This window comes from Struthio camelus, chromosome 4 (assembly GCF_040807025.1).
Source record: "Struthio camelus isolate bStrCam1 chromosome 4, bStrCam1.hap1, whole genome shotgun sequence".
Lineage (NCBI taxonomy): Eukaryota > Metazoa > Chordata > Aves > Struthioniformes > Struthionidae > Struthio > Struthio camelus.
This window is the reverse complement of record NC_090945.1, coordinates 6040501-6063579: the sequence shown is the minus strand read 5'-3', so window position 1 is coordinate 6063579 and position 23079 is coordinate 6040501. Positions and strand designations below refer to the sequence as shown.

At 42.2% G+C, this 23079-nt stretch overlaps 1 protein-coding gene across 2 annotated transcripts in view; it reads left to right on the top strand.

The window, feature by feature from the left end:
• The window catches only part of FRAS1 (Fraser extracellular matrix complex subunit 1), a 184378-nt gene that overhangs the window by 55827 nt on the left and 105472 nt on the right, over positions 1 to 23079 (top strand). For both annotated transcript variants that reach the window (XM_068941185.1, XM_068941184.1), the window contains exons 3-9: positions 12460 to 12567; positions 15785 to 15877; positions 17760 to 17919; positions 18796 to 18929; positions 21627 to 21710; positions 22331 to 22432; positions 22536 to 22727. In XM_068941185.1, coding sequence (XP_068797286.1) covers positions 12460 to 12567; positions 15785 to 15877; positions 17760 to 17919; positions 18796 to 18929; positions 21627 to 21710; positions 22331 to 22432; positions 22536 to 22727 — 873 coding nt within the window. The remainder of the gene's footprint in view (positions 1 to 12459; positions 12568 to 15784; positions 15878 to 17759; positions 17920 to 18795; positions 18930 to 21626; positions 21711 to 22330; positions 22433 to 22535; positions 22728 to 23079) is intronic.

Here is a 23079-nt window from a genome sequence, read left to right as displayed (position 1 = left end):
TCCCGCCCTAGTATTTCCCTCCAGTGCCTCTTTCCTTTCCTTCTAATCACTTAATAGAGTAACTTGTTTCATTGTTTATTTTTAGGATGCCTAGACTGGTCTTTTGGAAAAACTATATCTCTACATTTGCCAGGGCCTTGAGATTTGTTCTGCTCGTAGACACGCGCTATACCTGCTGCTGCAGCCTACTACCAATAGTACTCTTCAATGCAAATATTGTTGTTGGACGTATTGTTTGATAGAAAATCCCCTCTTCTTGCCAGAAATGCTGAGTGCATTCACTCAGTGCAGTCACTTTTGCAGATGAACAGTCTTTTTCTACATGCTCCATCATCTCGAGAAGACTAGGCTCTAGCCAGGTGCTCGTAGTTCATTTTCTTTTTGGGGCTGAACCACTCGGTTTGAATTGCCCATTGAAGACCTACAGGGCATGTGTGTGCAAGAAAGTTAGCTAGCAGCATATTGCACAACCTAATTTTACAATGTAGTGCTTGGACCAAGTGCCCGTCCTGGCAGAGCACTTCAGGGCTGGGGCTGGAACAGATCAGCGCTTTGCCTAGGCCCAGTGGCCTGACGCCCACCCCCCCTACGGGTGGCAGATACTCAGAAGAAGGTGGGTAAAAAAAACCCAGGGAAGGTGTAAGAGTGAATCTTCTCTTGGTTTCTGTTAATTAGCACCTCAGGGCCTTAAGGAGCTGGAGTTTGAATCTGGATAGTCATATTACATGGAGATTGATGGGCCTGTTTTTTTACACACGCTACCTATTATCTTTGTGAAACTAGTTACAGTTTTTTGGTTCATCGAAGGTGAGTGTCTCAGGATAGACCCTCTCTCTATGGGGGTGGAGGGGAAGAACAGGCCTCTGTGTTACCTGATTAATGCATGGGGAGTTGAAGGAGAGGAACGCTAGACTGGCTCTGCAGAAAGTTTGTTATAAAATAGAGGAAAAAAGGCAAAAGATGAATGATGTGAAACATATGTAAAACTAGTTATCTTTTATTGCATCTTATGTATCAGAAAATGTCACAGAGACTTCTTTCCTTTGAAGAAGCACACAAATGGATATGTCATCTTGCCCTTTTTAGGATGTTTTAAGACTAGGGGTTTTTTTTGAACATATAGTTTCCACATGCTAAAGTCAGTTAATTTAAACGTTTGTAACAGATGGCAACATCGAGCCCACATATTTGAATAAATACTAGGCTGTTGCACACCTTTTGCTGCTATTCATTTCAATTTATTTGGCCATAAAATTACCACCTTGTTAAATCTTGACAGCTACCAATGAACCAGAGGCTCTTGAAACAATACTAGAGCACATGAAGACAGCCTGTGAAATCCCTTTTTCTACGGGCCTTTCCTAATCATTTTTGTTCAGTAATGAAGCCTTTGTTCACAAAGATTAATGACTCTGCAGGACTTTCTCAGGGGTCCCCTTCCCCCTTTGAAGCAAAAAGAGAACCATTTTATTAATTTGCTGCATAGGGAGCTCAGATTAAAGATAAGGACCTAAAGGGTTGTATTTTCTGGAAGCTGTGTGAGAGATTACAGTGCTTGGGTCCACAGTAACAACAGCAGGAGTCGAAGCACATAATTCCTTGCTTTGTACTTTCAAAGTATGTCTCCTAAATATCCAGCTTGGAATTGGAAATATATATGTATTTGTTGAAGTAGCCTGCAAAATTGCTCTACAGTGTGTTATTGCCTTCAATAAACAGAAATAGTTACATTTCACTTGGTACAGTATTTGGGAGGGCCTTTTTCAGATGACTTACTGAAAGATATTTTCTTTTTCCACTGAGTTAGCTGGCTGAGTTGCAATGATTTTCATGCCCTGATGTTTTTTGTTAGAGGTGGGAAAAAGGTTTAGCCAATCTTGGTCATTGTGCCCTGGCTAGATACTGTTGACATTGAAAGCATTTGGCCCAACGTTGCCTGCATTTCCGCAGCACGACAGGCTGAATTTGAAGTTATGCATCCTACTGGGAATGTTACTTCATTAGTTGATATACAGATGTTGGGACTACAGAGGGTATTCCCTCCTCCCTTCAAAAACATGAACTGATGCTCGAAAGGCCAACACTATTTTCCAGAAAGTGTAGTCAGGCTCTGCTCTGCAGGGCATCCCTTGTCATATATGTGCCGGATTAAGTCGATTTAATAGCCAGTTTCAAATCTGTGATAATTTTTTCAAGCTGTGGTTCTGTGCACAGTTGTTGACCGTGGTTGCCTGCAGTTTTATAGCCTTCAGCAGTCAATGTTGGCTACTTACATCCTGGCCACTTTCACGTGTTCGATTCTCTAACAAGCAGCATCATTTCAAGGAGACAGAATATAACCTTCTTGGTGCTCTTGGACAGGTAAAGATGCTCTTTGCCTTAGCAGCACTTGCATACTTTGCACAGATTCCATTGCACACCAGCGATTCAGACTCTTGCTGCTCCAAAGAAAACCATTATGTCATAATAAATGGTATAATTAAAGCCGTGATCAAGTTTAGGTTGAGCTAATCCCTTACCTCCCTCATTTTCAACAGCTGTTCAATCAAACAATCCCAGTTTGATGTCCTTTCAGAAGTCATTTTTGGGGAGGGTATTTGAAATTTGCTGGTTGGCAGGTTGTGAAATGTTTGAGTAAAGGGGGGAAAAAAAACAACAGGAGGACCCCAAATGTGTTTGTGACCGTTAAGGAGAATTGTTTATGTGTCTAGCTTGTCAAACTTGGTCATACGCAGTTTGGCATGAAAAAATCCGTGACAAAAGAAGAAGAAAGCTTGTGAACTTGGGCCTTTTCTCATTTCATGATCATCTCCCCTGTGGGCTGTTTCCAAGCTCAGAGGCACATGCGCAAGGTGTTTGCTCAGGGCCTGGTGGCACTGGCAGAGTGAAGTATGAATTAGCGGCGCTGCCACTTCTTGATTGGGCCAGTTGAGCCGCCGCAGCGCCAGCTCCTTTTCAGTGAAAGGCAGGAGCAGACTCGTGGGTTGCAGAGTCGGTCTCTAACAGACAAGAGCGTGAGGCTGTTCCCCATCAGGGGACGGAGGTTGGGTCAGATTCTCCTGCAGAGTCCACTGAGGTGTCAGCAGAGTGAAACGACTGGTTCTCACAGACTTATTCAGAGATTACATTTTCTTTGATTTATTCAAAGCTGGCAATCAACTTTAATTTGTCAAGGTGCCTTGCCTTTTGGGAAGGCAGTTTGTCTCCCAAGAGTGGGATCTTTTTCTTTGTGCCAGGCAGGAGCCTGAGAGCAGATCTTTTTTTTCTTTCAGCCTGTGCCCTTGGTAATTGCTATAATTCATTCTTCGTAACAGAGCACAAGACAGCCTCCCCTGCCCTAAACTTCCTGATACTCTCTGTGACTGAAAATGGTGCGTGGAGCTGGAAGGGGAATCTGGGAGAGAGTCCTGTCGTTCTTGATGTTAGCACCATTGCCCCCTTCCTCTGTACTACTTTTTAGCTGTAGCCCGTGGAGGCCTTGAGAGCTGGGGCAAACTGTGCCACGGACTGGAGAGAGTCATAAGAAAGGCTGGTCCGAATGCCAGGAAATGTGCAGTTTAGATAGGCACAGGATGGGAATGGCAGTGGAAACACAGAGAAGAGGAACATCTTGCCTGAGGTCTCTCACAGTAGTCAGCTGTAGAATTAGGAATTCAACCTAGGTCTTCTAGTTTTTTCTCTTTATTCTCTGCCCCATGCTGTTCTCAGATGCTGTCCTGGGGTAATAACCAGCTCTCTGCAAGGATCCAGTGTTTTATTCTACCATTTGCCTGATGCCTGTTTTTGTCCATTTCAGAACAGCTTTTAGCTCCCCATAAGGGAGACGCTTTTTCGCTCCCTGTGTAGTTAAGCTCTGGAACTGTGCCGCAAGATGTTGTTGATGCTTAAAGTTCACATGAATTCAAGGGGAAACTGAACAAATTGACAAACACTTCTGACTTAGGAAGTCTCTGAGCTGTAAACTCAACGGAAAATGTTTGGGGAGGAAGAATCATTTTCTGTATTTCTGGTCTCGTCTGATTCTGGCTGCTGTCAGAAGCCAGCTTCTGGGCCAGATGGAACTTTTACTCTCACTGTGTGCAGTGGTATTGGGATCGTAACCCCTTCCCTGTAATAATTGTTTTTATTATTAGTTGTTCTCTGCGTCCTTTTATGGATGGTCCCAATGCGCGAAGAAAGCGAGCAAGGGAACTGCGAGTTGTTTTAGGCAAACTTTTCCTTATCCTGCCATATTGTTGGTGCCTAACAAAAGGTTTTTAAAAGAGGTCAAACTGTGGAAAAATGGAGCTATGCAAGAATGACTCACTATAAGCATTTATACCTTTCATTTCTTAACTGCTGCAATGCTGTTTTTAGGAGTGGAGTGTGTTATCTGTGATTAGGTGGGCAGAACCTCTGCGTACTTCCCTATGTGTGCTGTGCTGTATGGCCATTGGGTGGAGGGCTTTCTTACCAGGGCCTTCATGTTATTATCAAAGTATAAAGCAACTCTGTGTTGCCAGCTTTCATTATTTTCTGGGAAGTTCCTCTGTTTGATTAGATAAGAGATGCCCAATTACTGAAATCTTGAAAATAGGAAATAATTTATGATTTAAGTCCAAAAAAACCTGAGAAAAAGAAAAGAAAACCAAGTTCCTACTTGTGTGGCTATGGATGAAAGCTTAAAAAAGGGACCACGCAGGCCTCAAGAGAACCTCATCATCTCATGACTTTAAAGTCAATTTTCTAGTTTGAGGGATGTTGTTAAGAATTGTGGATTTGAATCTGTGTTTTCTTTCCAAAATCTCTCTTGGTTTATGGAAAGATGTAGAATGCTAATTATATTCTAATTCAAGAGTCAGAGAGCCGTGTTTGCATGGAAAGCAGCTTCATCTCTGGAAATACCTCTCTCAGGGCACTTGGCTTTTGCTGTTATGTCAGGAAACTGGTGTTCCTCTTCCTCTGCACTGCTTAAAAAAGTTGGAACATAAAACACCGATTCACTCAATAGACTTACCTAATGAAAAGAGAGGAACTCAAACTTTTTCTCTTCCCACCTCCTTTTGCCTCCCCTTCCTCTGGTGCTGGTTTTATAACCCAGTTAAGTTATCTGGTGCTGGATTATACAGCATAACTATAATTATCATTTAGAATTACTGTTTCCATAGAAGAGCTGGAACAGTTAAGTCTGCTTAGATTCTGCTTGGATTCTGGACATGTGTGCAGAAGGGGGTGTGTGTGAGAGCGTGTGTTACTGTGATCTTCCAGATAACCATTATTTATTGGTATTTGTACTGAACACATGCTTATTATGCTTATTATGCTTATTTATTGATCGGTGCTAATACTGAACACATGCCTAACATACTCTCTGACTTTTTCAAACTTGTGCCAGATATCTGCATACATAGATGTAGAATGAATTAGAAAAAAGACATTAGAGTAGAAAACCTGTAAATGGAAAGATACCAAATTTGAACATTTTTTAAAATATCATTTGTTTTGAAAAAATACGTTGGAAATCACGCAACCAGAAGGCTTAAACTTATTATAATTTGTTAAAATCATTTGCATTAATGAGAAAAAATAAACAGGATGTGTTTACAGCCCTTTTTTCTTTTTTTTAAGTTAAACTGTTGAGCTTCTGGAGTTTTTTCAGTAAATGTACAGGAGTACGGTGCTAAACCAATTTCTGGCAATAGTAGCCATTTTTGCAGGGGCCAAGCAAAGAATTTAATAATTTCAGTTTCAGTTTATTCAGGTGATTTATCCTTCTTCCTTCAAAGTGAAGAAATTAAGGATTAAAAAGAAAGGAAAAAAAAAAAAAACCTTCTGAGTAAAAGCTAGGCATGAAAAGCTGAAATCTGCTAGTTCAAAAATCTCAAAGTGTGGTACAACTATGTTTGTTATTAACTGCTTTTAAATGTAAAGCATTCTCCTGAAGTTATTTCTCTTTCATACTCATCACAGAGAAAGTTACTGAACTGCTTAGGAATACTTCAAAAAAAAGTACCTCTGTTAATTTTTCATTTTGCAAGTACTGATATGCATTGATTAGAAAGGAGGAGGAAAGCATAAGAATCAGAATACATATATGTTGAACTACGCAGTCACTTAAATCGTTATATGTAGCAGTGTAGCTTCTTCCAGTCAGGAAAAAAATGTGCGACGGTTATTGCAAAGGCTGTATTTGACTACAGATGAATACGTTTGATTGGTGACCAACCAGGGAACATTAACCTTTATCAAGGAACACAGCTGCAGAAAAACAATTGAACTTGTAGGTTTCAATCAAGATTTCTGTATGCTAATTTAAACCACGATTGTGACCAATGATTTAAAACTTTTGGTTGTAGTTAATGTCCCCTGTTTGAGAATTCAATTCGTTTGAGCTCTTTGCCAGTGGCTGCTTTTGTGTCTGTATGAAAGATGGGATAAAGTATACAAAAGCACGCAAGTGATTTAAGAACGTCCATTTTGTAGTCCTCCTGTCTTTGAAGTCAGTTAGGACTGCTGTGAAATTTTACTTTAGCCTCTTTTTTTTCCTGTAAAAGGCCTGGACAACTGGTCAAAGGTATAATCACATAAAAGGAAAATCTATAAAAGCAACAGACTAATGAACTATATTTGAAAATGCTACTTTGTTTTAATATGAGAGCTTTTAAATTCTCTAGTTTGGGGACGGGGATAAATAGTTCCCAATTCCTGAAACAATATGTTAATATTAATGTGTTGTTAATCAAGTCATGTGTTCTGCCTTTACTACCCTGCACTGTCCTAGGAGTGTTAGGCTGAATATATTTCCATTGAGGTCAACTGGATTTCGATTAGGTTTTAGAGACCAAGCCATTCCCATGTTCTGCTTATAGACTTGCTGTAATAAGCCCATTAAAAGACCATTTTCAGCAGCGTTTCATGACATGCAAGTACATATCAGATTGGAAAACATACTCAGCGTTGGCAATAGTTCCCTGTTACAAAAGATAAAGTCTGAACCTGAATGGGTACTAGGGATCATTTATATGTCTCTGAATTACTTTCATCTCTTCATCGCTCCATTAATGAATATCGCTGCAGACCACATAGCGCTCTCTCTCAACTTCCCTTAGGTTTGGATTTATTCTGCCAATTGCCTAGTATTGTCAGCTAATTGGAGTGGAAATGATAAATGAAAGCAGTATTGTTAAGCTGCCAAGTCTCCTCACTTGGCAGCTGGTGGGCGATGCTGGTAATTGTTACCAAAAGTGTAATTGCCCTGAGTTCTGCCTATGGTTGCAACAAAGACACCTGGTATTCTTCCTCCAAGACATCCGATACCTGCCTTTCTGTAGTTGTCTCTGGCGGAGAACAACATTTGAAGTCGATCCAACCCTGCGTTCTTGGGCTGGAGATTCCAGCCGCTGTGTGGACTGCTGCGTCTCTCAGGGAGAGCTCGGACTGGCTGCTTCTTTGGCACGTCATTCCCAGCAAAGCCGGCGGCTCCTCTGCCTGGGGTTTGCACTGTTGTGCCATCCCCCTTCCCCAAAGGGAAGGTGCCACCCTCATGTGCATCTCGTGCCACCCTCATGTGCATCTCGTGGTCTGGAGACAGGGCAGCTCCTTTGAAAGTTAATGACATCGAGTTTTATTGATTTCTCTTAAAAGCAGGAAGTGTAACCGGTAGGGCACATGAGCAATAGCAACCATGCTGTTTTTAGCAGGAAAGTAGAAGCTTCAAGTTTGATTGCTGGCTAATACTGGGCTCTTCAGCTGTAGGCTCCTGTTTTCACCCTGCTTGGTAATTCCAGCAACACTACCAACTAGATGACCAGTGCTAGGAGTTTTGCATGTTACAGTGGAGAATCCAGCATCCAGTGACATTTTATGGATTGGCTGAATATTTTCATGAAGCCATAAGAAATGGGGGGGGACAAAACAGCTGTTGCGCGCTTGGTGTTTCGCCAGTCACTGCACCAGGATAGACCACAGATTGTTATTTAGTGCAGCAGTATCCCGTGTTAAGCACCATTTGATCAAATTACTGAGGCTTTTCTTTTTTGTATTAATAGCAGAGTCCAATTATTTTTAATTTGTTGTTTTTCATTCTTGAGAAGAAGAACAGATGCAGCCATATTAATTTGTGATATTCAGTCCAAAAAGGCACGTTCATAAAGGTTTAGGTCTTTCTGTGCTCCAGTTAATATGATAGTGTGACAACAACAAGCCGTGAGGGCTTACAGCTGTGCTGGGTTCCCCCTTCTGCTCTCTGTCTGCCCTTTTTCTCTCTCTAGCTTATTCTTTGCTTCAAGCCTCTTTTGCAGTGACTGTTAGTGTCTTGCTTTTCCTTTCTTCTCTCCTTAGTCTTTTCTTAATATCTCCTACCTTTTTCTCCTCATCAGTATTCTCCAAACCTACTGTGTACTTGCGCTGTGTTTTGGATTTTATTTTATCTCATCTCTGGGTGCCTGTAAGCTGTAAAGGCCTGGGAACATATTCTGCTTTGTTGGCCCGTGTTGTGCAAGCCAAACAACTAATGCAGATATCTCTTCTTCCAGCTTGGCATTATAAAGTTCAATTGAATTAGATATCATTTGTTTTTTTTTCTGATGTAGGAAAATTCAGAGAATTTATTAATTATACTAGCACTATTTGGCACTTAAAGAGTGCTTCCCATCTTCAAAGCACTCTGTGCACAGTATTTCATTATTTATACTGTTAACTATATTAGTACTTGTAAGGAAGTACTTAAATCTTCTGAAGTGATGTGCAGATTTTGTGTCTGTTACCTGGCAAATGGATAACAGGGACAAGTGCAGGTGATTCTAGGCCTAACCAGGTGGTTTGGGATCCATTTCAGAGTTTACCACACAATGTTTTTGGAAAAAGCTAATTGGAGCCCACAGGTAGGAGCCAGCCTGCTTGGACTGTAATACAAAACGGGGGAGGGAGAAGACCAAACAGAATGTTATTTTATCAGCAGCTTGAGCATTTGGGCCTCAGAATGCGAGTAAGGGTGGCTCTGTACTGCTCGCTTTCTGGATGAGTCCTTTGGCCATTATTCCAATTCCAATAGATATTTCTATTATAAATATTTCCACCATGGAAATATTTATCGTTTTATAAAGCAGAGAGGCCACAGGGTGGAGGCTTAGAAGAGCCACAGCTGTCCCTTGCAGGCAGCTGTGCGTACATCTCCATGTGATTGTGCTTGCAAAATGATGAGGCACTAAATCTGCTCTCTTCCTTTCCCCTCCCGCTATGTGCAGTGCTTCCCCAGTAGCTGACAGCTTCTGAGACCTTAGCCTTATCTTCCAATGAATTTAAAAATGCAGAGTGCTCTTCAATGTTGATACCATTTTTGCCCAGATTTCCTTTGTTGTCACCTATTATTTTGGGATTCTCCTTCCAGCTGGAAACAAAACAAGTGAATGAATAAATCAATAAATCAAATGATTTCGTCAAAAATTAAACTTTTACCAGTGGAAAGATGTTTGGAGCTCTAGGTATTATCGTGAGCCTTAGAATGGAGCTGAGTATGACAAAGCTCTGTTAAAAAGAGCAGAATGAATTAACTACAGCGTGTGTGTTAGCTAAAGCTTGACACGCATATAACTTGCCCTGAATTGATTCTGTAACTGTAGAGTAAACCTACTAGCAAAACCAGTTTCTAGTTTTCTGTTCTACAGCAATAGCCGGGTGTATGTGAGAGGAGAACCAGCTATATAATCAGAGTAGAAATGACCCATCTCTCTTTGTCATGTTGATTCCTTGCGTCATAGGCTATGCAGTTACCGCCATCTCTGACTGTACTTAGGATTAATATTGCCACTATGTGTAACAGAGAATCTACCTAAATTCGTGATGCTGCTGGAGCGCTCATTGGTTGTGCATGACCTTTTTCATGTATGAAGAATATAGTTTGATATAAACAAAATGTTTTTGTAAAGCAGAACAGAAATAACGGCTTTGTTAGTATCATCTCTGGTTATCCTATTGAATGCAGATTTGGACTGTTGATGCAGTGTCGTAAAGCAAGCCATTTTGTTTCGACACAGAGCAAAGGGGAGGGAATTGGGCTTTTCTGCCTGACAGCCTGCCCTGCATGCAGGATGGGTCACATAAGACAGCATCTCCACCAGTGCCCTCTTTCAATCATGCAGGTGTGACAAAACCTCCTAAGACAGCTGTGAGTTGACTGTCCCCATCATTTGCACAGGTTTGCACAGGTGTGGCACATTACGTGAGGTTTTCAGAATAGCCCAGCACCCAGCAGCTTCTACATAAGCATGTAAACAAGTGACCAGATTTTTCAAGAGATTTTGGTTCTCATTTAGCTGCTTAATGGGCCTTTAGGGCACATCTCGGTGTTTTATCGGTGTGCTTAACAGTTTTAATAGTCAACCCTAAGTGTGATCATGCTTTTCTATATCTCAATTTGCCTAAGTAGTACTTTACACTGAGTAAATTTGCTTATTGGAGTAAAGCACTAAAGCATGTAAATGAGTGGCAAAAATGTGATCTTCTTTCAAATCAAGTTAAAATGAGGTTTAACAGCTTGGATAGTGATTGTGTGGCCTGAATTTAGCCTGGTGTGTGCAGAGTGGTTGTCTAATGGAAAAGAACTTTTCAGGTAAGAAACTGATCTTTCTCTTTCCACTTTCTTTAGGTGGAATCAACTGAAGGCTTTTAAAAACAGATAATTAACTATAAATGTAGCAAATATATTGTTCCTAATACCTCAATATGTAGCTACCAGTTGTTTTTTTAAACTGCTGGAGAAGGTGTGTACTTGCCAGGGATGAATTCACAGCTGCGGAGTAGCTGAGTGCAGGCAAGAAGAGATCTCTGAAACAAAGGTAGTAAATCACTGGTCCTTGGGTTTACCCAGTAAACATCACAACAGCAAACTGTTGCTTTTGTTTGAGTCATCCTATTGAGTCAGTAAGACTCTGCAAGGAAGAGTAGGCAAATTTGGCTTTTGAGCTTCTAGGTTTACTCATGGTAAACAGAAGATGGGCTCCTTTCCTGGTTTGTCTCTTTCCTCTGGTAACAAGACTGAGCAATGCATTTCCATATGCATTACCACAGCATTTGAAGAAAGCTCATGAATGACATTTATGCCAATGACTTCCTGTTCAAAGCAAGGCAAAGCAGCATTAGTGGGAGATTGTCTTTTTGCGCTCAGTTTCTAAGCTTAGATATTTTGCTAGGCTGAATCATCTTGCCAGGCAATTCTGATCCGGCAGCTGGTCTAGCCCGGTTGTGTACTGCTCTTGGCATACCCGTTGCTCATAATATGGTGGTTATATTGGCTAACACCGTGGGAGGATCGCCTGACATCCCTGAAAGCATTGCCTTCCACTCTCTGTTTATCCACAGCATGCATTATGGGGTGTCCAGTGTGCCAACCTTCTGTTTTGGAGGCTGTCATCTCCTCTAGAAAGAAGCCCCAGCCTCTGTTCAGGGAGACTGTTCACACTGACCTGGTGCCAGGACAAACTGCCGTTATTCTCTGTGGGTTATACATTTGGCTGTGGCAGTGGTCACCCTTGGCAGATGCTGGTGTGGGGCACGTGTAGCTTCCCTTGTGCTCAGAGCAGTTTCTTGTTCTTCATGCCCATTTTCTTAGGAAGAGGGATGGCAGGCAGAGCAAGAAGTGCAGCAGGAAGACTTGGCTGCTTTTCTGGGATGCTGCTGATACTGTTAGCTGTCAGCATGCCTGGAAGTCAGTGTTCAGGAGTGCAGAGAAGGAAGGCTTTGTTTTGCAGGCATCCTACCAAAAGTAATGAGTCCCAAGTGACTGCTCACGCTTGGAGAAACTTGCAGGAGGCAAGGAAAAGTCCTAGTCTGGCAACTCTCCAAGCGACTGGATGAGGCCTGAGCTGGCTTATGAAAAACTGGTGGTGGCAGTGTCAAATCAGGACCTCAGTGCTGAGGGAATGGAAAGGGATCAAGAAGGGGGGGGTGAAAACCCTTGCAAATTAGCTGTGGGTTTCCAGTCGGGTGCACTGATCGAGTGATGACGACAGCCATTTCCAAATCTGCTGGACCGTCTGCTTACTCGGAGTTCCCGCCATTTTGAAACAAAAATGACCGCGTTAATACCTGGCCATGCATTCAGATTTTTTTTTGACTACACCAGTATAAATGCATCTTATGTTCTTTAAACCATTTCTTCCATCTAACAATCCAAAGTAATGAGCACAGTGTCTTTTGTGGTTTTGACATGAGAACTTTTTCTTTCCGTGTTTCTGCAGGCTCAAGGTTTTGAATATTGTGTTCAACAGCTGGGAACTCATTGGGTATCAGGGATGTCAGTATTTACCTGTATTCTCACACAGTGCTATTTGCTGCCACAGCTGCATGTTGAGGTGTGGGATAGCCTCAAAACTGGCTCAGGTGCCTTAGTACAAGCTGTGGTCATAGCAGCAGCTGCAGTTTGGACAGTCTAAACTTGTCTATAGAAAATGGGTCTACTTTAATACTTATGTTTGTTTGCAGAACAACACAATTTGGAAGCCAGATTCTTGCCAAGACTGCAGTTGCCGTAGCAATATTGTCACTTGTGAACCTACTGTCTGCAAACAGCCTCCGTGTGACTTTCAGAAGGTAAGGGGCTGAAACTGCCCAAACGCCTACTGGTCTGTTCAGTATAGTGGTAGAAATGTCAGGTCACTCTGGAGTTCCCTATTTTTCCCATCCTTTAACCCTCGGAATAATTATAGGCTCGTCAAAATGCTTGTATTGCAACACACACACTGTGTGACATGTAAAGGTATGGCGTGGGCGACTGGGGTAGTTGGTTCTACAGTCCCTGTGGAGGCAAAGCTCATGTATTAATTGGGACACAGGAAGAGGATGTAGCATGAGGAGTTTGCCTGGTGGAACTGGCAGAGGTGAGCTGGTTGCGTATCTCTATACGCTGCTGTGTCAGCATTCTGTGCTCGACTTTCTCTGTGCAGCTCCCTTTGAATGTGGGGGTCTGATTCACAACAGGATTTGGAGGAAGCAAAAGGGACCAGTGAAATAGCACTTTGCCTCCCAGACTGTGTGCGACTGCCCAGGGTCAGGCACGGTCCCTGTGCCCTTTCACTTCTCGTTGATGTAAGCCCGTGGAACAAAAACACAGGCGAAGCCCAGCGTGTGAAGCCTTTGTCTCCTTCCCTGCACTACAACCAGAGCTTGATGCTGGAATGGCTTGCAGGCTGCCTGCGCTCCAAGGGCACTCAGGTCCCCAAGGAAGCCCTGGAGCTGGGTTTGGACCTCCCAGCATGAGCCCAGCTTCTAATCACCGTTCATTTGAACATGGAGCCGGGTCACTGTCAAACAGGCAGATGGACGCTTTCCACTCTGATGAACAACAACAGAGCTGAGATCGGCTGTCTTTTTAGGTTCTTGTGCCTTGCGGTGCTCGCTGAGCTTTCATCGTTTCTTGTTTATCTTTCTCTGCCGGAGCCTTCATTAATGGTTATAGCTAATTGGCCACAGAAGTGGTGCTGCATTAGCAGCTGGATTACTGGGGTACATACACACATGCATGACAAGGAAAATTAGAGTTTTAAGAGGGACTGCCAATACAATAATTGTATAGCTTTATGAAGCAGGTTAAAATGTTTTTCATTTTGACAGCATTAACCGTGAAATAATTTTTGATCCTTACTATTTTTCTCCTTTATAAAGACTGTTTATTGATTAAAGGATAACTGAAATATTAGGACTTCTTGTGCTAAAGAGGAATTAAAAAAGAGCGCTGTCATTGGACAGCGAATAATGAGCGGGCTAGAGAAGATGTTGTCATTCATTTAAAAAAAAATGGTTAAATGAAAATGAAAAGGTAGCAACTATAAAGCTTATAAAGAGAAATAGATTTACATAGTGTAAAACAAATCTGTGCAACTTGACGTGGGAAGTCATCAAGACCAAGAATTTAGTATTTCAAAAAGGTTTGGCCACTTTAATGATGAGAAGAATTATCCAGAGTCTCGGAAGAAAAACATCTGACCATTCTTCAAGTGCAAACTGATCACAGATCAATGAGGTCAGAAGTTCTGTGGTTTATTTGTTATGTGCTTATTGTGAGATTTCTGCAAACATTGCCTATCTTGTTTACAGCAGCCAGACATAAGCAGAAGCTGGCGGTCTCTCCCAACAGCATAACAAGTGGTGTTTTAAACATTTCTATGTAAAACCTGATGCCGCGTTTGCATATATTCTTCATACACAAGCAGACTGAAAAAAAGACTGTATTAGGTAGATGGAAAATCAGTGAAAACTATTTCTGTTGTATGAATTAAAAAAGAAATAAGAGAACGGTTTCCCCTCCTACCAACAGTTCTACTTACAGTTGAATGAGGTTTAATGGTTTAATCTAAATGAAACATTTAATTTTGTATTCAGTCTCCTAAAAATATGGCATTGAAGGAAACCTTGAAGTGCGGGGCTTTTTTCAGTTTGAAAAAGTAAAATGTTTCTTTTAGAAAATATAGAAAGAAAACTTCTGACATTTTCAAATGATTCTAATTGCTCTTATCATACAAATAAAGAGGTGACAGATAAGACAATGTTTTTATATTGCACAGTCTTCATTTTTGATTATAATACAGCAAATAATTACTCCCTCCTGGTCAAGAGCAATGCCTTAGAAGTTGGCCATACCCTTTCAAAGAGGCAAGGATGAAATATTTCTCCTTTGCAGTATTTCAAGGCAGGTGACTTTATGAGTAAAATTTGTCGTCATTTCACTTCCTGAACCTTCTTCTCTGCTTTTGTTTTTCTGTTCCAGTTTTTTTCTTCTCCAGCTGCTGTGCTCAGATAACTAAAATTGTCTGGTCCTTTTTTATTTATTAGCTGTGGGAGAAAAATCCTGAGAGATCCACGGTACCTCCCAAGTGGTGCCAAGGGCTCTTGGTGCTGTTGCCCTCAGTGGCACCCTGCAAAATAAGATCCTGCCACAGCCTATACTGTTGTGTCTGTGGGGCACTGCGCCAGGCCTGGCATATTTAACACGCAGCTGGGAGCGTTGGAAGGAATATAGGAGCTTTGTTTGCAGAGTCCATGGAGACATTTCAAGGAAGGGATGCCACGGTCCTTCCTGGTGTTGACTGATGTCTTTACTGATGTGTTCTGCCCTTGGTTTGAGGTGGTCCCCCAAACAGTTGCTTCCTTTTCAGCATCATCTGTTTCCCTGCTGCCAACAGAATGTAGCAGGCAGGCAGCTTGCAAAGTCCCTTGAGCATGCAAAGCAAAGTGTTAGCCGTGTCACCAGTGTGTGCTGTAGCTGGAAGTGAACAGTAGTTCATTTTCAAATACCATTGTTCAAAAAAGCGGTGGTTATTAAACCTAACAAGTACAGTTACTGGTTGCATATTCTTTTTGCTTGTCAGCTGCACTTCTGATGTAGAGAAACTTTAGAATGAGGTCCATCCTGTACATGTAGAAAACGTTATTTAATAAAAAACATTATGACTGTAACACATTCTTCAGAGAGTCTTCACTGAATAATTCTGATTTTTGTCTTGGTTAAGTGTTTTTCAGCTATTCTTCATCCTAGCTCGAAAGCTAGTCCTGCTGGAGACTTTCTAATTGCATGGTTAGAGGTGCAAATTTCTAATACCGTTATTTTGACCATAAAATACCAAATTCAACATCCCAAAGTGACATGACATCTCTTGACAATGGGATCTTCCGTAACATCGTTATGTATTTTTCTTAGCGCATTAGGTCTTTAAACTGAAGTCGGTGAGGTCCATCAAGGTCCCCGTCTGTCCCTTCAGGTCAAGCTTCCTGTTTTGTGTGTATCGCTTATTGGATTCTTGTATCTGTCTAGGGGGAAGTGCTCCAGATAGTCCCCAACAAGTGCTGCCCTGAGTGTGCCTCCCGAGCTGAAGGATTTTGCCAGCACGAAGGACAGATCCATGGCGTAAGTGCTCAGTTCCTCAGCAGGGGCATTCCTTTCCAGTTTTTAGCTCACTGACTGTTTTCTTCGTGTCAGTGAAGGGTGCTTAGCTGACATGAGGAAAAAGGATCATTCATTGTAACTGTTTCCAACTCCGCTATGTTCTGTCGCTATCAGATAACGTAACATATGGGGAGTTTAGTCTGCACGGTCTCTGAAAAGATAATGTGTCACTGAGCAGTAGTGTGTCCTGATTGGTTTAAGGGGAGAAGGTTTTCTATCCATTTATTCACTTTGCTGTTTCCGTGGATGTCTGAGAAAATATAGTAATGTTAGGAGAAGCAAAATACATTGAACTGGACGCATTAGCTGTCCTGAAAGAAGGTTCTTTTATCAGCAGGAGTCTACGCTGGTAGAAATTGATTGCTCTCGTGCAACCTGGGATTATGTATTTTGTAACCCTGAATCATTGAAGAAGCACATTCCAGAATGTGGTTTCACCTGGGGGACCTGAAAGGCCAAAGCAGTAAGGATAAGTGTCTACGGGGAAAGAAAATGTGGAGATTCATGGGTAGCAGTTAATGACACATGTCAAACAATAGGCAAAGGGAGAAGTATGTCCTAAGAGTGAGCCCAGGGCCTAGGTCTCTTGCCTCGTACGGACTTTTCTGTTTGACAAGAAGTCAGTCAGGTCCAAGTCTTCAGAAACCTACTGAAATGCCAAAGACTTTTGAATGTCTGGTACAGTCTGTGCCTCAGATGGAGGTTGTAGCTGTCTATTTTAGTGGGGCGGCATGACCAGCACAAATCTGTTGTCAGCGAGACGGAAAAGACTGGAAGAGGAGGAATACCCCACCCATCCAACCTCTTCTCATCTTTATTTGCACCTGTGATTTGAGTGATACTATGTTATATCATGGTGTGTTCTATTTCTTGTTGTTGTTACGGTTGCTGTATTCCAGCTCTTGCCTTTGGCTCTTTACAAGCCTGCTTTTGGGACACAGGTCAGGAGAAAAAGTATCACCCTGTGCCTATAGTCATGTGCCTATGTGTCTCACCCAAATTCCAGAGTGAGGTGGACATGAAACAATCTTTTGGCAATACAAAGTCTCATCCTGATGGTCGGCACAGATTAGATCAAGGAAGATATTTTTTCTTTTGCCAGTAAGGCAGAGTAACGCTTATGATGTAAACTTCATTCTAGGAGTATCTAAGCAGCAGCACTGGCCCTAGTGGTAGCTCCATCAAGAAAACCGGTATACTCCATCTGACAAGAGCTTTTTTTCTCCAAGCCTAATAGTATTGCATGTTTTGTAAAAGTTAACATTCACTATTTGTTGGAGAGCATTGCAGTACATCAACATGTTTCTTTTGGGGGCCAAATTTTTTTCTCTCTGCCTCAGCATAAGAGTGTTGTTACGGCATTAATGAATAAGCAAAGTTAACAAGATTTTGCTCACCGTGAAGTACTTAACTACATGGGGCTCAGGGTTGCAGTCAGGTGTGCGCTGGGCCTCCTTTTGAACATTTCCATGAAAAACATGCAGGGTCAGCTGAAGCATGTCTCTAAAGAGTCTGCCCAACAGAGACTGTGGTGGAGAGAGGATATACCCGTTAGACTGAGACTTCAGAGGTGGGGTGTTGCTGGTTTTCTCCCTGCAACAGGAAGGCAAATTAGGCTGATCTCCAGGTTTGCTGCTGTCTCGATTTTAGCTTCTTTTTTGCCCCATCAGAGCAGCCAGGAGTAAGGGCTGCAGTGTACAGGGCTTGGCTGGGCCTGCAGAAGGGGAAAGTTAAACACTGGCATAGGGTGGCTCAAGCCGGGAGAAGATAATTTGCAGGTCTCATTAGCAGTTAGCAGTTAGGTTCATGCATGTGTTTTCTGTGTCTGTCTTGTGCATTGCAGCACGGCACGCAGTGGGCCAGCTCTGGATGTGTCCTGTGCTCCTGTGCCCACGGGAAGGTGAACTGCACCCCCAAGGTCTGCCCAACCCTCACTTGTGGAAGAGAGGAGCTGCAATACACTGCTCAGGGAGCCTGCTGTCCCAAATGCGTGGGCCTTGGTGGTGAGTATCGTGTGTGAATGGGACAGCATCTGGCTTCAGTGATCTGAGCAGTAGGTAACTAGCTAGAAATCTCCTTTTAGTCCCAAAATCTGGAAAGTTTTCTTACTCAATTCCGTTGGGAAAACACCTCGGTCAAGTGCGTCTCTTAATTCTCTTCCTACCCTGCTACCATATTTACATTTGTATTGGCTTCACCCATGGGCCAAAAGCAAGTGATAAACTTTCAGCAGTGAGTGGACGTGCCTAACGCTGTGTCCTTGTTTTTGAGACTACGATCTGGGGAAAAGAATGCAGATGTTTCCTATGTAGTGAGGGTACTCTTGGCACTTGCAGATATGTGCTGCAAGTCCCCAAAATGCCTGAGCTGTTGGATACTTCTCAGTCAAATCCAGTGGGAGCGCTACATCCAGAACTCTTAATTCACGAGTCTAAAGCCCTTGAAAACTGTTGGAATTGTTATAACTATTTACTACTTTGAGAAACCAGGATTTTCAAATCTAAGATGCACAAAATCTGTATATTAATTATTCTAATCACTCTGGCTTATTTTCACAGATATCACTATGCCATAGGCGTATTCCCTTTTCTTTCCCCGCTGTAGTGAGGATATCCCTGTATTGCTGTAGTTCCTCTCTATATGCAACGGCTGCACCTGCTAACACACAGCAAACTTTATCAGTGTGAAACTGTTGCAGCAAGCAAGAAGCTGCAGGGACAGTGCCGGTGAGCACAGTGTTTTGTGCCACAAGCCCAGACAGAATCTGATATCCCCTTGGGAACAACATGTATTCCTTGCGATGAAGGGGAATGGGTAAAGGAAAGAGATTAAAGGACATATGAAGAAAAGGATTACCTAATGTCTTAAATGTTTCTTAGAGTCATGCTCCTTTGATGGCCACTTGTTCCGGGATGGAGAAGATTGGCATCTTGGTCAGTGCTCGAAATGCGTCTGCAGGGACGGCACGATTCAGTGCTTCGTGGCTTCCTGCCAGCCTGTACTGTGCAGCCAGGTCAGGACCCATCAGCCATCTGGGCGCATTATTCATTACTATTTTCTTTTCCTTGGCAAGATGTACAAACTAGCAGGCAGATCTTGTATCTGGAAAGTGGGTAATTTGGAAAAGGGAGTTTTGATTTGTGGAAATACAGAACGATGGATAAATCTGTCAGCATACACATGGGATGTCTGTCTGTCTCTTTCCCAACACTTTCTCTCCCCAGCGTTTTACTCTTATCATGCATTTACTAGCTAACTAGGCAAAAATATTATCTAAAGAAACTGATTTTTGGTTTTGTACTAAAACAATGATGCAGAGTTGATCAGGAAGTGTTTTTATTTCTCTGGGGGAAGGAATGAAAGAACAAGGGTTTTCATGGGGATTTGTCTTCACAAACTTCAGCTTTTGGTTTCAACTGCTTTATTTGCAGTTCTTTTTTATTTTCTTTGCAAGAACTGTAGAAATGCAGTTGGAAATAGTCAAATGCTAATGAAGTTCCCCTTTTGACTAAAAAGACTTTAAAAATAAAGAACAATTTCAACTGGAAAAAAAGTCCCAGAGCACTATTCCTTGTATGTGCTTGCAGCTCAAAAGAGGTCCACAGATCAGTAAAATCAGTAAGATAACTTACCAAAGCTCAAGTAGTGACTTACTTTTCTAGCCCAAATGAGACAACTGGGACGTTTACGTCTCAAAGGTCTTTGCTGTGGATGGCAATGACGAATTCTTAGTGGTTGTGCAGTGATAAACCCAGCCAAAACATGGTAGGATTATATACAGTGTTAACACAATGGTTAGTAAAGAAAGCAGACTGTGTACAATGCACTCTATACAAAGTGACTAGATTCTTTAAATTCTGTTTATTATATTACAATCCAGAAATGCTTGAGGGTGCAACTAGGCTCTTTAGGTTTCTTTTCATTGGGCCTATTGTACTAGTTTTCTTGGGCTCCCCAGCATTCTTGTTTTCAGCAGCATACCATGCCAAGGACATCTCTGAAGGGCAAGATCTGGCCCCCTGGGAGTTCCTCTTTTTGGCTTTGGCTTTATGTCATGGAACTGCAGGTTCCCCAATACTTTTATCTACTAAACTTACTCCAGTGGGGAATCAAGAACTCTGGTTCCTTAAAATGTGTGCTCTGGCTCAGCCAGCAACACTCAGTAAAACAAAAGCGCTAGTCATAAACCTTTTTTCTTGTTGATGCTTACCCAGCTTTCTATTACGAGATGAGATGTTTGTGTAATTAACACTATTTTTTTTGTGTGAAGGAAAACCCACCTGTTACTCTGCATACTAATCATGTATTGTTTTGTCCTAAGATACTGAATTAGTATACCAATCCAAATGTGCTAATGTTGCCTGCTGACTGATTGCACTAATGTTTACTCAGCTAATCACTGGGATTTAATTTGTGGAAACGGAAACGACTTTGTTGTTGCTGTGATGTATGTGAGCATAATTGTCTGAAAGCATCCAAGTTAATGCAGTAGAAAGTTAATTCTGATGATGCTCCAGATATTTCCTAACCAGGTGTCCACTGGAAGGGGCATTGGCAGTACCTGCAGGAGTCCTATTCTGCTCGATCATACCTGTCATTGTTTTGCATGTGCCTTTATCTCTGTCTCTTTCTTCGTACTTTGCTCCCTGACAAAAGCAAGTAAATAACTTCTCCCAACATGGTGACAACCAGTATTAAACTCTCATCTTACAGCTTTCAGAGAAGGGTACCCTTTCCTGGGTGCTGAGGGGACACAAGTTCAAAAACTGTTGTTGCAGGAGGACACCTGAATATATCCTACCATAGGAGAAGAGGAATTGAGGGGCAGGGCAAGTCCTCACTTTTAACTCAGTGCCAAGATGCCACGATAAAAGCCAGGAGTGAAGAATGTGCTTTCTGTGGATATGTTTTCTCTGAACATGCAAGCTTGTCAAGCCTGCCCGGCGTGCTTGCTGCTTCCAGTGCAAAATTAAGTGAATGTCTGGCAGTTTCAGCTCACGCTGCCTGCTTGTCTCTAGGGAGTTTTGCCACCAGTTATCTCTGCCCAATAAGCCGTCACCAGAGCCAAAGAGGTCTCCATTATGCTGTCCCAACAAAATCCATGAGAGAGCTCTTTTAACTCTGCTGGGAAATCTATGATTGATAACTTTTATACAAAGTCTTCCACTCTTTCTTTGAAAACTAGTGATTTGCACTAACAGAGCAGATGAGGTAACAGCAGTAGGCATTTCTACACGACTTTCAGTCCACATGTCAGTCTTCTGTTCGTCTTGATGTGGCTGGAGGAAGTTGTTGGTGAATGATGCTATGTCCGTTATAAATCAATGGATATATGGGAAATTATAGCAGTTAAATTGCACACACATTTTGAACCGATGGAGCTGAGGCCTTCAGGAACTCCTATATTGATATGAAGGACCAGTGTATTCACGACTTTGTATATCTGAATATATGTGTGTATGTATATTTTTTCTCTGTGGTGTGTGCCTTATCTGTGTCTATATATCTGGGCCTTGATTACCATCCAAATAAGCCCAGAGAAAGAGGTACAGGGAAAAGATGGCCCCAAATACTGGAGCCAAAATCAAGTCTTGAGTGACGGTGGGTTATCACACAGATGTAAAATGCCTGGAAATCCAGGCAGTGATGCTGAGCTCCATGTTAACTGTTCCTGCTCTTATTCTATTTGTCTCTCCTGCTTTCTATTTAGGATGAAGTTATGGTTATGTCACCTGGAAAATGCTGCCCAGAATGCGTTCCAAAACCTTGCTCGGTGTCAGGAAGAGTGTACCAGGTAACCTTTGATAAGCCACACCGAAAGCCAGCTGTTTGCAGGTTTTGGCACATCTCTCTTTCTCTTCTCCCTAACATCTGACTTTCTGTCAGCACTGATAACTTAGTACGACAGTTGATTTTTTTCTTCCTGGAAAGCCAGAAGAGTTGAAAGAAATTAAGACTAGATAAGAGCTGACTGGCAAGCAGAAAGGAAATTTGCAGGCTGAAGCAGATTAGGTACTCTCTTCTCAGGCTTTTTTGAAGGAGGAAAGCAAAAAGCATTGATGAAGGTCAAAGTATTCATCGCTTTCATTGTATGACCTGGAATTAATTTAATGAATTACTTAAGGAATGTTTGTGTATGTGGGATTTACTGTTAATGATTATTTTTTGCTGATAGTATCAGTTAGGGCCTCAGCAATGTCACTGGCTCACAACTGATTTGAAATGCACACCTCTGTCATCTGGACCTCATATTTTTTCTTTGTGTTCCTGATCATGTAGTTATAAGCATTTTTTAAGAAAAATTTGCTGTTGCATACAGACATGCAGAAGAAACCATAGATTTCTGGAGATAATTTGGGTATCTGTGAAGGGTGTTTAACAATTGTATACATTTCTCATGTTCTTTTTTAACAGCATGGTGAACAATGGAAAAAAAATGCCTGTACTTCTTGTGCATGTCACCGAGGGGAAGTCAGATGTCTAAGAGAAACATGTGACTCGATTACATGTGAGAAGGTAGTTAAAAATCATTCAGCTCTGATACCCTGACTCCACGTGTCACTGTGCCCTTGTGAAAGGGTTCAGAGAGTCTTGCTGAATGGTCATGGATGTTTTGTAGGGGGAGAAAAAAGTGCAGCGTGCTGGGAAGTGCTGTGAGAAGTGCGTCTCTGCCAAGGGAAACTGCTTCTATGATGGCGCCATCAGGTACCACAGTGAGATGTGGAATAGTACTGGCTGTGATTTCTGCATGTGTGATGGAGGGCAAGTCACTTGCCAGAAAGCGGAGTGTGCCAAAGTGGAGTGTGCCAAGGTAAGAAAGGTTTTTTCTTTCCAAATATATCCCTCAAGTCCTGTGATCTCTCCTTCCCACCTTTTTTTCCTTCTTTCTTGACTGACATCTTGAGGCACTCAGAGAACTTGCTCTTCTCTCGGGACTTGTTTTGTACAATTTCCTTGAAAGCATTTCACAGAAAACAGGAGTAAGCTTTAGGTATTCCCGTGCAAGATTGGCTGCTCAGCAGCCTTGCATTGTGAAGAAAGCCAGTGAGAATCAGTTCCTAATTTAATTGGATTGCCTCCCACACTGTTGTCTGTCTGCAGATGGAGGCTCCAACGCCTTATAGGTCAGTGACCACTGGCTTTACCAGGAGCTGAACGTGGGA